This window comes from Chamaea fasciata, unplaced genomic scaffold (genome assembly GCF_029207755.1).
Source record: "Chamaea fasciata isolate MVZ Bird 193981 ecotype frontalis unplaced genomic scaffold, bChaFas1.0.hap1 SCAF_2, whole genome shotgun sequence".
Lineage (NCBI taxonomy): Eukaryota > Metazoa > Chordata > Aves > Passeriformes > Sylviidae > Chamaea > Chamaea fasciata.
In genome coordinates, this window is record NW_027094087.1 from 26,339,066 (window position 1) to 26,351,579 (window position 12,514).

Here is a 12,514-nt window from a genome sequence, read left to right on the forward strand (position 1 = left end):
CTCTGTGGCTGAAACTGTTTTTGCTGCTAAAGCACAGGGCCAAGTCCTGATGATAAATTTCTAATTGTTGAACAACAGTTTTCAAAAATCTCCCACAGGCATGATAGTTGTACATGTTTCTGAAAGCAAAAAGTGATTATTTCTGTGGCACATCTAAAAAAATCTAGTCAATGGTGCATCTGTTGTTAAGTGTGAGTCTTGAAAGTACCACTGTGCCCTTGTTGTTACTACATGAACTATGAAATGTTTGAGAATGTAAATCTATTATTAAGGACACTAAACATGCCCTGTTCAGGCAGCTGAACAGATTTTCCGTGCTGTCTTTAAAGTGGGTCTGGTTGCCGGCAGAAGGTGGCATACTGGTATTTGTAAGTGAGGTCATGCATGTAAACTTCAACTATAAACTTCGTTATGTATGTCCTTATAGAGGAAAAAAAAAACAAACAAAAAAACAAACCAAAACAGTGCTTAAAATAAACAGTTACAGTACTGACTTTGTAAACCACCCCCGTGTGTCTGTGCGTGTGTCCACCCTCGGCGCTGCGCGGCGTCCGTCGGGGCGCTCCGGGCGGGCTCTGCCGCCGCCCCGCCCCGCGCTCCCGCCGTCCCAGTGCGCCTGCGCCGCGGGCCCGCCGAGCCGCCCGCCATGCGCTCCGTCAGCTACGTGCAGTGCGTGGCGCTGGACTTCGCCGGCAGCCTCTTCCCGCACGCCATTTGCCTGGGGGACGCCGACAACGACACGGTCCGAGCCCGGAGCCCGGGGTGGGGCGGGCGGGGCCGGGCCGGGAGTGCCCTCGGGGCTGAGGGGAAGCAGCGAGCGGCTGGTGCGGCCCCAGCGCGGGTGCCGGGAGGAGCCGGCGGGGATTCCGGCTCTGGGGACGCACACGGGGCTTGGCGGGCGCCTGAGCGGTGTGAGGGCCGCAGCTTTGGTCAGAACCCCCCAGGAGTTGCCCTGTAAAGGGAATGTTTGCTGGGCTGCAGCGGGGCGGGCCCACCCTTGGTGTGGGCGGGTGGTGCAGAGCCGGAGGGGAGCTTAACTTCTGCTTAGTAGACACCTGTCGCAGGGGTGGGGATGTAGTGGTGCTTCGCTGGGCACTGCGGTCCACAAACAGGGTAGAGCCAAGTCTCGGTGTCTCTTGACCTGTGTGATGGATGGATGTGCACTGGGAGTGTCGCTGTCAGCCCCAGAAATGGTTGGGTTTGATTTGTCTGTCACTAGGAAGAGGTTAGCTTAACCACCTATATGTCAACTTTTTTTTCTCCTCAACAGTCATGGTTTTTTACAGCTTTATCCTGGAAAGTGTCACGGCTAGCAATTCAGTAGATGATTAAAGGTGTTATAAATGCATATTATAAAGCCGACTTTTCGCAAAATGTGCGCTATATGATTAATAGCGTTGTAGTAAAGATATAAGTTTATTTTCTACTATTAATTAAAAAAATTAGGCATAGTGGTCGTAGTTGATATAGTATGCTTAAACTGTCAGTTTGGTCAAAATAACATCCAATAAACATATGAAAAAGACTCTGCTATTAATACAATATGCTTAAACTATCTGTTTAGTCAAAAAACATCCCGTAAACATGTAAAAAACCACCTCTGCTATTAATGTATTTTCAACATCTACCATCTAAAGAAAGTATAGACCATAGCCCAAACTAAAAAAGATATAGAAAACACAGCCAAAAACCACACATGCTCTAAAAAAGTGGACCCAAAAGAAGACCATACGAAACAGTTCCCAGAATATGGAAACTAATTTATTAAAAAAAAAAAAAAAAAAAAATTCAACAGATTGATACAATAAAAAGAGTATTTTAAAAATTACTCTAATATAGCAAAGTGCGGACTTGGCTAAATGCCAAGTCACCTGGCCAACCAAACTTTGGGGGTTTTTTTCCTATTTCCTAATTGTCTTATTTTCTGTTAAACCTATTTTTTAAAAAAATTACATAAAAACTAAACCTTATTTTTCACAAAGGGATTTCCCCATAAAAAGTTGTTCTGTAGGGTAAGGTGTGGAGGGAGTTATGAAATGAACACCATTTAAATACACAGAGGCATGATGAAGGAGATGGGATAATGGGAGTAGGCTCATCAGCATGGGTGGTTGGTGATTTTTAGAAATCTTCTTTAAAGAAATAAACACCATTCTGAAATCCCTTTACCCATTCAGCAGTGAGATTGAACATCCTGTGTAAATCTGTTGTATGTGTTTTTGCACTCTCTTCCTGGATGGTTTTTTGTCATTGCCATCTTCTTCCTTAGGTGATTCAAGTCAATCTAGATTGAAGGATGGAAGATGGAGTAATAATGATTTTTTTAACATCCAAGCAGGTTGTTTAAACACTCAGTGTCACAACTCTGAAACAATGAGTGGAGAAGCCGTGGGTAATAGGATGTTGCTCTAAGGAGCCATTCTCCTTCTCTTTTATCTGCAAGAATAAAATTAGGGCTCTTATATTTTCCCAGACCTTCCATTTTGATTCAAGATTCTCTTTAACTCTTTTTGTTTTGCTGCTTCTTCTCACAGAGTGATTTTTAGATAGGAATTCTGAAATTTTTGCTGCTGAAGGAATACTGATTATGTAATTGTGAATTTCTTCCTACTAACCCAGTTTTCTTGTACAGCTGAATGAACTCGTGGTGGGAGACACCAATGGAAAGCTCTATGTTTACAAGAATGATGATAGCAAGCCCTGGGCTGTGCGATCTTGCCAAGGAATGGTCAGTTCTTGACAAAATTTCTAAATGGTTGGGCCTTTTGGTGTATGTGCAGCCAGCTGTCCTTGTCCTTTGCCTTGGAATATGTAGGCTGGAGAGGAATGGCAGCCAGAACTGATTCTGATGCCTTTCATGTCATTATCCAAGACCCCGCTTTTGCCTACAGCCCTGTGGGCTGGAAATGATGAGTGAATTAATGGACAAACATAGAAACTGGGCTTCTCTCCCGCCTTTACCCTGCTCTGTGCACTGTGGGTTTTGCCCCAGGGCTCTGGCCAGTTGTAATTCTGTGCCTTGACTCTGCTCTCCTTGTCCTTCAAAAGGCTGTTAGGAGTTCAAGAGATAGTTTGTGGGAGAGGAGGAGGTAGGGCAGAGGTTTATCCCAGGCTGCTGGGTTGGGTTGCCTTTTCTCATGGATGGCCTTGTTTTCTTTTGCAGCTCACATGTGTCCGTGTGGGAGATGTGTGCAATAAAGGAAAGGTGAGAGGAGCCAAACTCTTCCCAGCTGGTCTGTAGGGCATGTGGGAAGTGTTCAGAAGATTAGGGTCATGTCATGTGCTGAGTGTGGAGGAGGATAGATTGCTGATGCTGTCTCTCCAGGATCTGCCTTTGCTCATAGATAGAGTTTTAGCACTGGTGTTTTTAAACTGTTCCTCTGTTTATATGTAACTGGTATTTTTCTGTGAGCCTTATGCAGGTTTTAGAGAGCAAGGAAATCCATCCTATCTTCAGAGAGCACTTCTGACTTCCATGTGCCCATATGGGAGCACCACAAGGCTTTGGTGGCTTGAGGGTTGCTCCTTTTGCCCAGTGGCCTTTGCCTTTCTTGGGCTGATATCTCCTGTGGGCTGTGGTCCTTCTGCCATTTGGCTGTGTGCATTTAAGGTCATCTAAACAAGACTGAGACACAGAATAATCTGGACTCCCAAGCAAATTCCACTGGGTCTACTATGACTCCTTTTGTTGGATTGCTGTTTCTGGGGGTTAAGCCAGGACCATTGAGTCCAAAGGTCCCTGCCTGAAATACTGTAGCTGTGTTTCCTCTAGCGGGGAGCAGAGCTGACGTGGGCATTGAGAAAGCCAGACATTGTTTGAGGATTGCACACACACAAGCTTGATACTGTAGTCTGACAAAGATGAACAAGAAGTTTGGACCCTGCCAGTAGCAGAGAAGTGTACTGTCCAGAATCCTCCTGTTCCCTCTGTAGCAGTCATTGATCTTGATCGATCTACCCTTGTGTCTTCCTTTGCCCTGCTGTGGGACAGCTTCTGCACTTTCTAAAAGAGGAAGAATCAAAAGGTTTTTCTCTTCCTCACAGAATTTCGTGGTGGCAGTGAGTGCAGAAGGCTGGTTTCATCTTTTTGACCTGACTTCTCTGAATTCAAAACACCCAGATGCTTCAGGCCACCATGAGTTGGCGGGGGCAGAAGAGCAGAAGCCAGTGTTCAAGCAGCACATTCCTGCCAACACCAAGGTCATGCTCATCAATGACATTGGTGAGCCACAGAGCTGGTGTGGGAATGCAGGGTGAAGCAGTTTGTGTGTGAGGCAGTGGGGAGGGAAGGTGGGGGGGACTTGCAGAAGGAAATTAGTGTCTTGCTGAAGCAGACACTCCAACAAACCACAGCCAAACCATGGAAGGGAGAAACAAGAACTTCAGGTGTTTTTCTGAAGTGCAAGCTTTCATTATGTGGTTGGGATCCTCAGGGATGCTGACTATAGAAACCAACAGAGTAGTTTCTGCATGTTTGGGGCTTGAGAGAGTCCATCTGTCTTTCTCTCTTCCCTGCAGATGGAGATGGGAAGTGTGAGTTGGTTGTGGGTTACACTGACAGGGTGGTTCGTGCCTTCCGCTGGGAGGACTCGTTGGAGAATTCAGACCATGTCTCTGGGCAATTGATCCTGTTGAAGAAATGGCTTCTAGAAGGTCAGGTAAGGAAAAAGGATGTTCAGAGCAGTATTTGTCATACAGTCTTTTGAGGTGGCTTTTTCAAGAGAAGAAGCACAGAATCTCAGTCCTATGAACAAAGCAATTGTCATGTCCATGGCTTGAGAGATGATTTGCCCAGTAATTTTTCTGTACAACTGGTAGGTTGGTCTGAGAAGCAGTTGCTCTTGCCCAATGGGAGAGCATTGGTGGGAAGTACTAGTGTTGTTTTAAAGTGGCTTTTGGTAGGGAACCAACCTTTTACTGAGCTTGGACATTTTGCTTCCAGCTGAATTTGTGCAGCTGCTGCTCAGCTCTATCAGAAGATATGCCATATTCAAATTTAGTTGAAGGGGACATTGTAAACCTTTTGGAACTCTTGGCACTATCCATGTTTTTCCTGTCACTGTAGGTGGACAGCCTGTCTGTGAACCCAGGCCCTGATGGCTCGCCAGAGCTGATGGTGTCACAGCCAGGCTGTGGCTATGCCATCCTGCTGTGCACCTGGGACACGGAGCAGTGGGATGCAGCCGCGGGAAGGGACGGATCTGCCTCGAGCAGGTGAGGGGTGTTACAGCAGTAACATTCCTGCAGGGGCACATGAGCACATGCCACTGTGGATGCCTGTTATGAGGGGATGCCACCGCGTCACTGTTGTGAATCAGTGGTGCTGTTATTGTCCTTGCTTCAGCGACCTGCTGTGCTGCTGGCACCTCATCTCTTAAGCCTGCCTGCACTCAAGCTTCCATGAACACTCTTCATGTCTCTATCACAAAGATGAATGCTGCTGCTTTCCTTGTATCCCACTCTCTTCTTGAATTGGGCAAGAAGAGTGGCAAAAACAGCTCCCTGAGGGTTCCTCACTACTGGGAGCTAAGGTAGGGAACTGAGTGACTTAGATTTCCAGAGAAAGGTCATCAGATTGCAGGATAACAGCTGAGAGAGTGGGTCAAACCAAATACATCTGAAGCCCAGGATAAAACTGGGCTCATTCACTTGTTTCCTGCAGGTGAGGCAATTTTTTGAAGTTTTAGAAGTTTTCCTAATGAGACCCCTGGCAGCCAGTGCTGTAAATCACAACCACAGCAACCAGGATGAGCAGTGAAGTGCTTGTTATTGTCTTGGTCCTGGAAGGACCCTGGTGGGGAATTTGGGTGCTTCTGTGGTGTTCTGTGAGACTTCAAGGCAGACACAAAAAATTGCAGCAGGAGGGGCCTAGGCAGGTCTCCTTGATGTCTTGGAGAACTCAGTGGAGGGGTGCCCTGTTAGCCAGAAGCCAGGCCCAGATGTTGTCTCTCACCAACCTGTTCAGTCTGGGCAGATACTTTGTGAGAGAAAAGCAGCCAGGTTTATGTAACAGTAACGATAAAAAATATCCTTTTTTTTCCTTCATTGAAATACAGGCCTTACTGATTTTTTTTGAGCTCTTTTTTTTTTTCTTTTTTTTTTTCTTTTTTTTTGATGCAGCAAATCATTCTGGGTTTGTGTTTTTAAAAATCGGTGCGTTTTCTTCCTTTACCGTTAAAGGGCTCAACCTGTTCACAAACTCTGTCACTGTCTGGATTTGTAGAGCTTTGGAATAAACTGCTCCTGAAATTGTTCTGAGACAATCCCAGGCATGGTTCCCTAACTTTTCCCTTTTGTCTTTCCCTTTTCCCTAGTGAGGCCCCTGTTCGAGACGTGATTCTGCACCAAACGTCGGGACGGATTCACAATAAGAACGTCTCCACTCATCTGATTGGTAGCATTGCCCGAGGTGAGAGATCAACAGCTTGGGGTCTCCAGCCCAGCAATTGCCCCTGGTGTTTTTTCATTACATCAGTCCAGAATGAAATCACATTTCCTGTGCTAGAAAAATTACTGTGAGAGACAGCTGCAAGAACGCAGGGATCTCAGCGTCTCTTAGCCAGTTCCCAAAGACAGTTGGATATTTGCATGTGAGCTTTTTATAGCCTTTGTCCTTCCCTAGGTAACCCTTATCCTTCACTCAGCGCAAGAGGTTTTCTGCAGCGTCTGCTGACCTGCATTTAGTCAGTTTGAATTGCTGCCACGCCATGCTCCTACAGATGTCCTTGATCCTTGCTTCTGCATGGCTGCAGCTTATGCCTCCTTCGTATTTCCTAGATGCATCTCTTCCTTCCCACAGCCTCATCCTCATTCTTGCTTTTCAGCATTTGAATCTCAGTTCTTGGTGGCTCTGTGCTGCTCCTTCTCCTGTGCAGCCCCAACCTCTCCAGAGCTGCTTCCATATTTCATCTGTAGCATTGTCCTCTGTCTTCTTCCACTGTGTTGTGTTCAGGTCTTGTATCTAAAATCTGCACATCTGCCAGCTTCTCTCAGCCCTGACACACTGCTCTTGTGTCCAGACTTTTCTTGCACTTTGCCACTGCTCCCCTCCTGTAACTGCTTGTGCTCTGACCTGTGCCTGGTGCACCTGCTGAATTCTCCTTCAGTACCTATGGAGGATAAGCTTTCACTCTCCCTTGGAGTGTGTGGGCCTACTAGAAGGCAGAAAACTCCCAGCAGAGATCGCTTTCTCTTGTAGCTGCTCTGCCCAAGTATTGCCTCTTGCAGTGCTGTCCAAGAATGATTTCAGCCTGTCCGTTGTAATTAGAGCTCGTGGACAAGAGCAATCCACTGAACCCCGCCCTCTTCCCATTCCTCAGGGGACCTTTCCTGGTCAGTTCCTAAGCTTGTCATGTTTTCAGCATCTCTGATGCTGCTGTGAGCAGCATGGTCAACAGAGCATGAAATCAATTATTTCACTGTGTATGAAGCCTTGCATCTACTGAGAGATGTCTGTGAAAAATGAAGGCACAGAGAATAAGGGATGGAGAGCAGGCTGTAAAAAAGCCCATTGATGCTGGACTGACAAAAAAGAAACAGCTGAAGAGTGCCATGCTGACCATTTTCCAAGGGGCACACAGCATATCTCTTGGATCAGGGCCTGTCTGGGTGCATGTCACTAGGGGCAGTTAAGCACCCAACCAGCTGGCTTTGCTTCAGGCTGATCTGCAGAAATGGGGTGGTTTGGAGCCTGGGAGTGTGCAGGGGGCTGTAGCTTGAAGCTGCCTGTGGGCATTGGAGGCAGGCTCACCTTGTTAACCTACTCTGGGGAAACTGTCTGCCTGCTTTCAGCTCTGCTGACTTGCCCCTGACTGCCAGGTTTCCTGGGTTCCTCCTCAGGGAGCCAGTGCCTCTCCTACATTGTCACTGAAAGGATTAAATGCAGCTTTAGTTGAATACAGCTCCAGTCCTCTCTCTGAGAGTGTCATATTTTTAAAACTTGACCTTGCGTGTCTTTTTCTTTTTTTAGTAGCTAGGTAGAGTTTACTGAAGGGCTGAAGCAGCCCAGGGGTCAGGGGACTCTCCTCTTCAGACTTAATTAGTGACATTTGTCAGTGCTGTCCTGCACACAGCTGGGCAAGGAAAGGAGGCAGCATGGATCAGCTTGGTTTGGATCTTTTTTATTGTTTTCAGGAGAGGGAGGGGACGATGTTTACAAAATGGCATCAACTCCACTAATTTTTTTTTGCACTTGCAGGCTCCAGTGAGAATAGTGGCTCAGGTCTCTTTGCCCTCTGTACTCTGGATGGTAAGTCCTGCCACTGCCTTGGAAGAAGACCTGTGGGCCAGCCAAGGCCTGTCACTAATTCAAAGCCGAGAACCAGGGGCTCGGTGCTTTTGACTTTTAAAAGAAAGGAAAGCTGGGCTTCAGAAAGCCAGCAAGGGTCAGGCAAGAGAATTTGATTCAAAGACTCCTTCTGCTGACATATTTTATTTGAAGGCATGGAGGGCACTGTGAGGATAGGTGCTTGTTTATGTTCCACTCTCTCATGGCCAGTGCTCCCTGCCCAGTACTGCTGCAGTATATCTGGATAATAGGAGTGTGGTAGCTGGGGTCAAGTGTCCAGTATGGATTTAGCAGCCAAGACCAGTAGCCTGTGCTATTAGCAGCTAACTCTCAGCAACCCTGAGTGTTGAAGGAGTAGGGCCTAGCATTAGCAAACATCTTGATCTCTTCTATTGTTTTTGAGACAGTTGTTTTTTTTCTTTCTTCAGGAACACTGAAACTGATGGAGGGAGCAGACAAGCTGCTGTGGTCTGTTCAGGTTGATCACCAGCTCTTTGCTCTGGAAAAGCTGGATGTTACAGTGAGTATCTGAGTAAGGCTGGGAGACATGAAGACAAAAACTCAGCATGGCTTTGTGTATATGAACTTAGGAAGGGCAGAAGGAGTATGGCTCAGCTGGAAAAGGCTGGGATTATCTCAGGATGAAACAGAGTGTTCTGACTGTGGCAGTACATTCTGCACTCAGGTCAGTCTGCCCAGCTGCAAGAGGTTGAGCTGTGTCTGCCTGTTAGACCCAGCATCCATTTATCCATTCCTAAACTTTTGTCCCCCAGCTGTTCTTCAATCTTATTGCAAAGCTGAATGGTTTTGCTCACTGCTAATACCCTGATTGTCTAAAAGCTCTTACAGTACGTAAGGATTGCAGTATAGAAGGGAGATGATCTCCAAGTGCAAAATACCTCCATGAAGTGTCCAAAAGTGGCATCTAGACATTTGTGTCGTGTCTCTGGACCGGCAGGAAAGATTCCTGGCTGTCCCTGGGAGCAAGTGACATCTGTGTGACATGCAGTCCTCTGGTTGCTGCAGGGCAATGGGCACGAGGAGGTGATTGCCTGTGCGTGGGACGGTCAGACCTACATCATTGACCACAATAGGACCGTGGCCAGATTCCAGGCAGATGAGAATGTCAGTGCCTTCTGTGCAGGTGGGAATCCTGACTGCAAAGCCAGCCCTCGCAGCATTTTCCCCTCAAAGCTACTACTCCCATCTAGGAGACCCGGAATCATTTGTCTGCCTGCAGTGGGGAATAATTTCCCTGTGTGCATATTGCAGAAGGCCCAGCTAGTCTTTCCTCTGGTGGCATCTGGGAAAAGTAAGGGTGAGAAAAAGCAATGCTGAGGCTTGTCTATGGTGGTTGGGGTTTTTTTCTTGTCCTTTTTGGAGATACTAGAGTGGTCTTATGTCCTCCATGCTGCTTTTTTAATTTGCAGACTTCTGAGCTGCTCTTAAGTGGAGATAAGGATCCCATAGAACCAGCCTGAGTTTTGGCTCTGCTCAGTCCCTTCTCTCAGACCTGCAAGAAGCAGCTAGCAAATGCAGCTTCATGCAGTTCAGAGCAGCTTCTTGGATTGTCTCAAAGGGACTATGTATACCCAGGCCCATATCTCTGTCCAGATGCTTGCTGTTTTCTGCTAACAGCTTTGGTGCCTCACCATGAAATGTCAATTATTGGCTTTCTCTTTCCTTTTGGAAGTAGTCAGATGTCCACGCTTCTGCTTTCTGCAGGTCTCTATGCATGCAAAGAAGGGAGCAACAGTCCCTGCCTTGTTTATGTCAGCTTCAGCCAGAAGATCTACATCTACTGGGATGTGCAGCTGGAGAGAATGGAGTCCACCAATCTGTTGAAAATCCTGGATTGTGACCCAGAGTTTGGAAGTCTCCTGCAGGAGCTGGGTATAGGTGAGTGCAGAAAGTGATGTACAGAAAGAAAGAGAGGAAGGGCTGCTGGCAGATAATCTGCTGGGAACTAGAGTATTTCTGGAGAAAGAGTCTTTCCTATTGCCTGATGAGAATGCCTAACAACTGGTTTTCTGTCTTTTCCTTAGACGGAAGTGATGTTTCTGCTGTCAAAAACCTGATTCACAAAACACTCTATTATCCTGAGAAATACCATCTCAGCAGCCCCTCGCAGGATCCTGCTGGAACAGATTCTGCTGCCCACTGCAGTGGCATCCAGGATCCCCTATAACAAGAAGGCTGACATCTTTAATGCCAGCACAAGCTCTTCTGCAGCTGGAATTGGGCATCTGATGAATGTGACTATTTGTTCTCTACCTTGTCAAAACTTCCAAACAGGAAAGGGTCTACAGGCTGTGAAGGGATGTTCTTGACTGTAGACTTGCCTGTGTGTGGTGGGTTGGTTTGCCTCTAGCTGAGGCAGCTACAAGAACAGAAAGGGGCAAGGATCCTGCACACACGCCTTCTGTTGCCAGTTTCCATATTCCTCAGTAATTAAAGTGCTCCACTGGTCACTGTGAAGGAGCAGTGAGGTCACAGATGGAGAGAACAGCTGAGCCAAGCCTCCATTATGGCCTCTTCTTACAAGTGCTTCAGTGAATACTTCTGAGTTCTTAGCAGGATCACAGTGCAGGATTTGGAGATGGAGGAACTGAGTTAGGGTACAGGCATGGGCTTTCTCTCCCATTTAGCTGTATTTAAAGTAGAGCCATTGTCTTTGCTTTGCTGCTGCTCTTCTACCAAGCAGTTTCTCACAAATCACCTGTTCTGAGTAGCTGGAGACGTGCACAACTTGGACTAATAAGGTGTGGAGGGAGAGCAGCTCCAGCAAAGCCGGCTCTAGTCAAGAGTCATTGCTTGTTTCCGTCTTCTTGGGCAGGGCCATCCAGAGAAGGCTGTGACTTAATAAAGCAGCTGTGAAGTGGTCAGTAAGACCAGTCTGATTTAACTGTGGATCTGTGGTGCTATGGGAGCGTGGCCATCCCACAATAAGTGGTGGAAACGCCACTCTTGCCTCTTGTTGTGGAGCGTCATGCTTTGAGTCCTGCACAACTGAAAAAAGTGGGCTGGAAGGGATGTTCCACTGGCTGCCATGAGGAGTCTGGTAAAGGGGAGCTCACTTGCAAAAGCCCAGGCATGAAGCTTTCCACATACTGTTGTTATTGTGCTTTTCCCTCTCGTAGCTTGTCCCTTGCCTAACTCAGCTTGTTAGGAAAGGGGCAGCAGGCTTACCTGCTGGCTTCCATCGATCATCCTCTCACTTTTGTGATGTTTTATTGGACATGTGTGATGGATGGAGCTGTCCCTTTGCCCTTACAGCAGCCTGAGTCACTGCAAATACAATTCAGTGATCTGGAGCAAGTGGCAGCATTTAGAGGTCCTGCAGGCAGTTGAAAACCTGCTGTGCTTTACTCTGCAAAATATCCAAGGGCAGCCCTAACAGGGAGAAAATGCTTTGTATAGAGAAAAGGAGTGTCTTGCCCTTGGGTCAAAGTGACTGTTGTTGAAGCAACTCTGTGTGGTAGAAGGGCAGGATCTTTACATAATAAGCCTTAGCTGTTCTTTGCAGTTTCCCTCTGTAGATTTACATAAGCTTTTCAGAGGACGGTGTTGTCCTCTGCATTTGGTAGCAGTGGAAGTTGGAGCATGGAGCAGTGAAATAGTGTGACCTGCCCTGTACCTGCTAGCTTGCTTCTCAGGCCACTTCTTCTTCTCAGGAGAAGTATCTTCTGACTCTCTAATTGCAGTAGAAGTTTCTCTCCATTTTAATGGCCTTGCTGAGAAGCATTTTCAAATGTTCCCCTGTCGTACTAAGTGCTTGTGTAAAACTGGACCCTTCAGGCAGTACCTTTCAAGTAATAATAGAGCTTATTAACTGCGGTCTTGAGAGCAGCAAGGCTTCAGCCTGTGAGCTGTGGGGAGCTGATACCAGCTGATACTACTTGTGGGCTAAAGCAAGGAGTTTGTCTTGAAGCTTGTCAGACCCAGACTAACCTCAACAAATAGTCAGCTCTTGTGACATTGAGATGTGCAGCCATCCATCCCAACAGGAATCATCACCATTGCTTCTGGCAAATAGGGCCTGGCAGGGAAACAGGATGGCCTACACTCGTAACACAACAACTCAGCGCTGTCTGTCCATGCCAAATAGAAACCTTTATTAGCAACACCAAATAGAAATCTTTATTAGCAACACAAACACAAGGGGTGTACAAATGGGTGCATATGGCTGCAACTGTTTTATGCAAAACAAACTTTGCTGTACAGGTC

At 46.9% G+C, this 12,514-nt stretch overlaps 1 protein-coding gene across 1 annotated transcript; it reads left to right on the plus strand.

The window, feature by feature from the left end:
• Window positions 1-640: 640 nt before the first annotated feature.
• On the plus strand, window positions 641-12,401 carry ITFG2 (integrin alpha FG-GAP repeat containing 2). The gene is made up of 12 exons (XM_066175347.1): window positions 641-742; window positions 2,633-2,728; window positions 3,164-3,205; window positions 4,045-4,222; window positions 4,519-4,658; window positions 5,066-5,214; window positions 6,315-6,409; window positions 8,198-8,248; window positions 8,716-8,807; window positions 9,314-9,431; window positions 10,013-10,186; window positions 10,333-12,401. The coding sequence occupies exons 1-12, from the start codon at window positions 647-649 to the stop codon at window positions 10,473-10,475; spliced, it is 1,374 nt and encodes a 457-aa protein (XP_066031444.1). The 5' UTR covers window positions 641-646; the 3' UTR covers window positions 10,476-12,401.
• The last annotated feature ends 113 nt before the right edge of the window (window positions 12,402-12,514 follow it).

Bases quoted from the DNA above. Each gene is read 5' to 3' on its own strand.
- ITFG2 (XM_066175347.1), top strand. From the start codon at position 647: ATGCGCTCCGTCAGCTACGTGCAGTGCGTGGCGCTGGACTTCGCCGGC. The intron at 2,729-3,163 runs GTCAGTTCTTGA...TTTCTTTTGCAG, and splicing joins TGCGATCTTGCCAAGGAATG to CTCACATGTGTCCGTGTGGG. The intron at 10,187-10,332 runs GTGAGTGCAGAA...TCTTTTCCTTAG, and splicing joins CCTGCAGGAGCTGGGTATAG to ACGGAAGTGATGTTTCTGCT.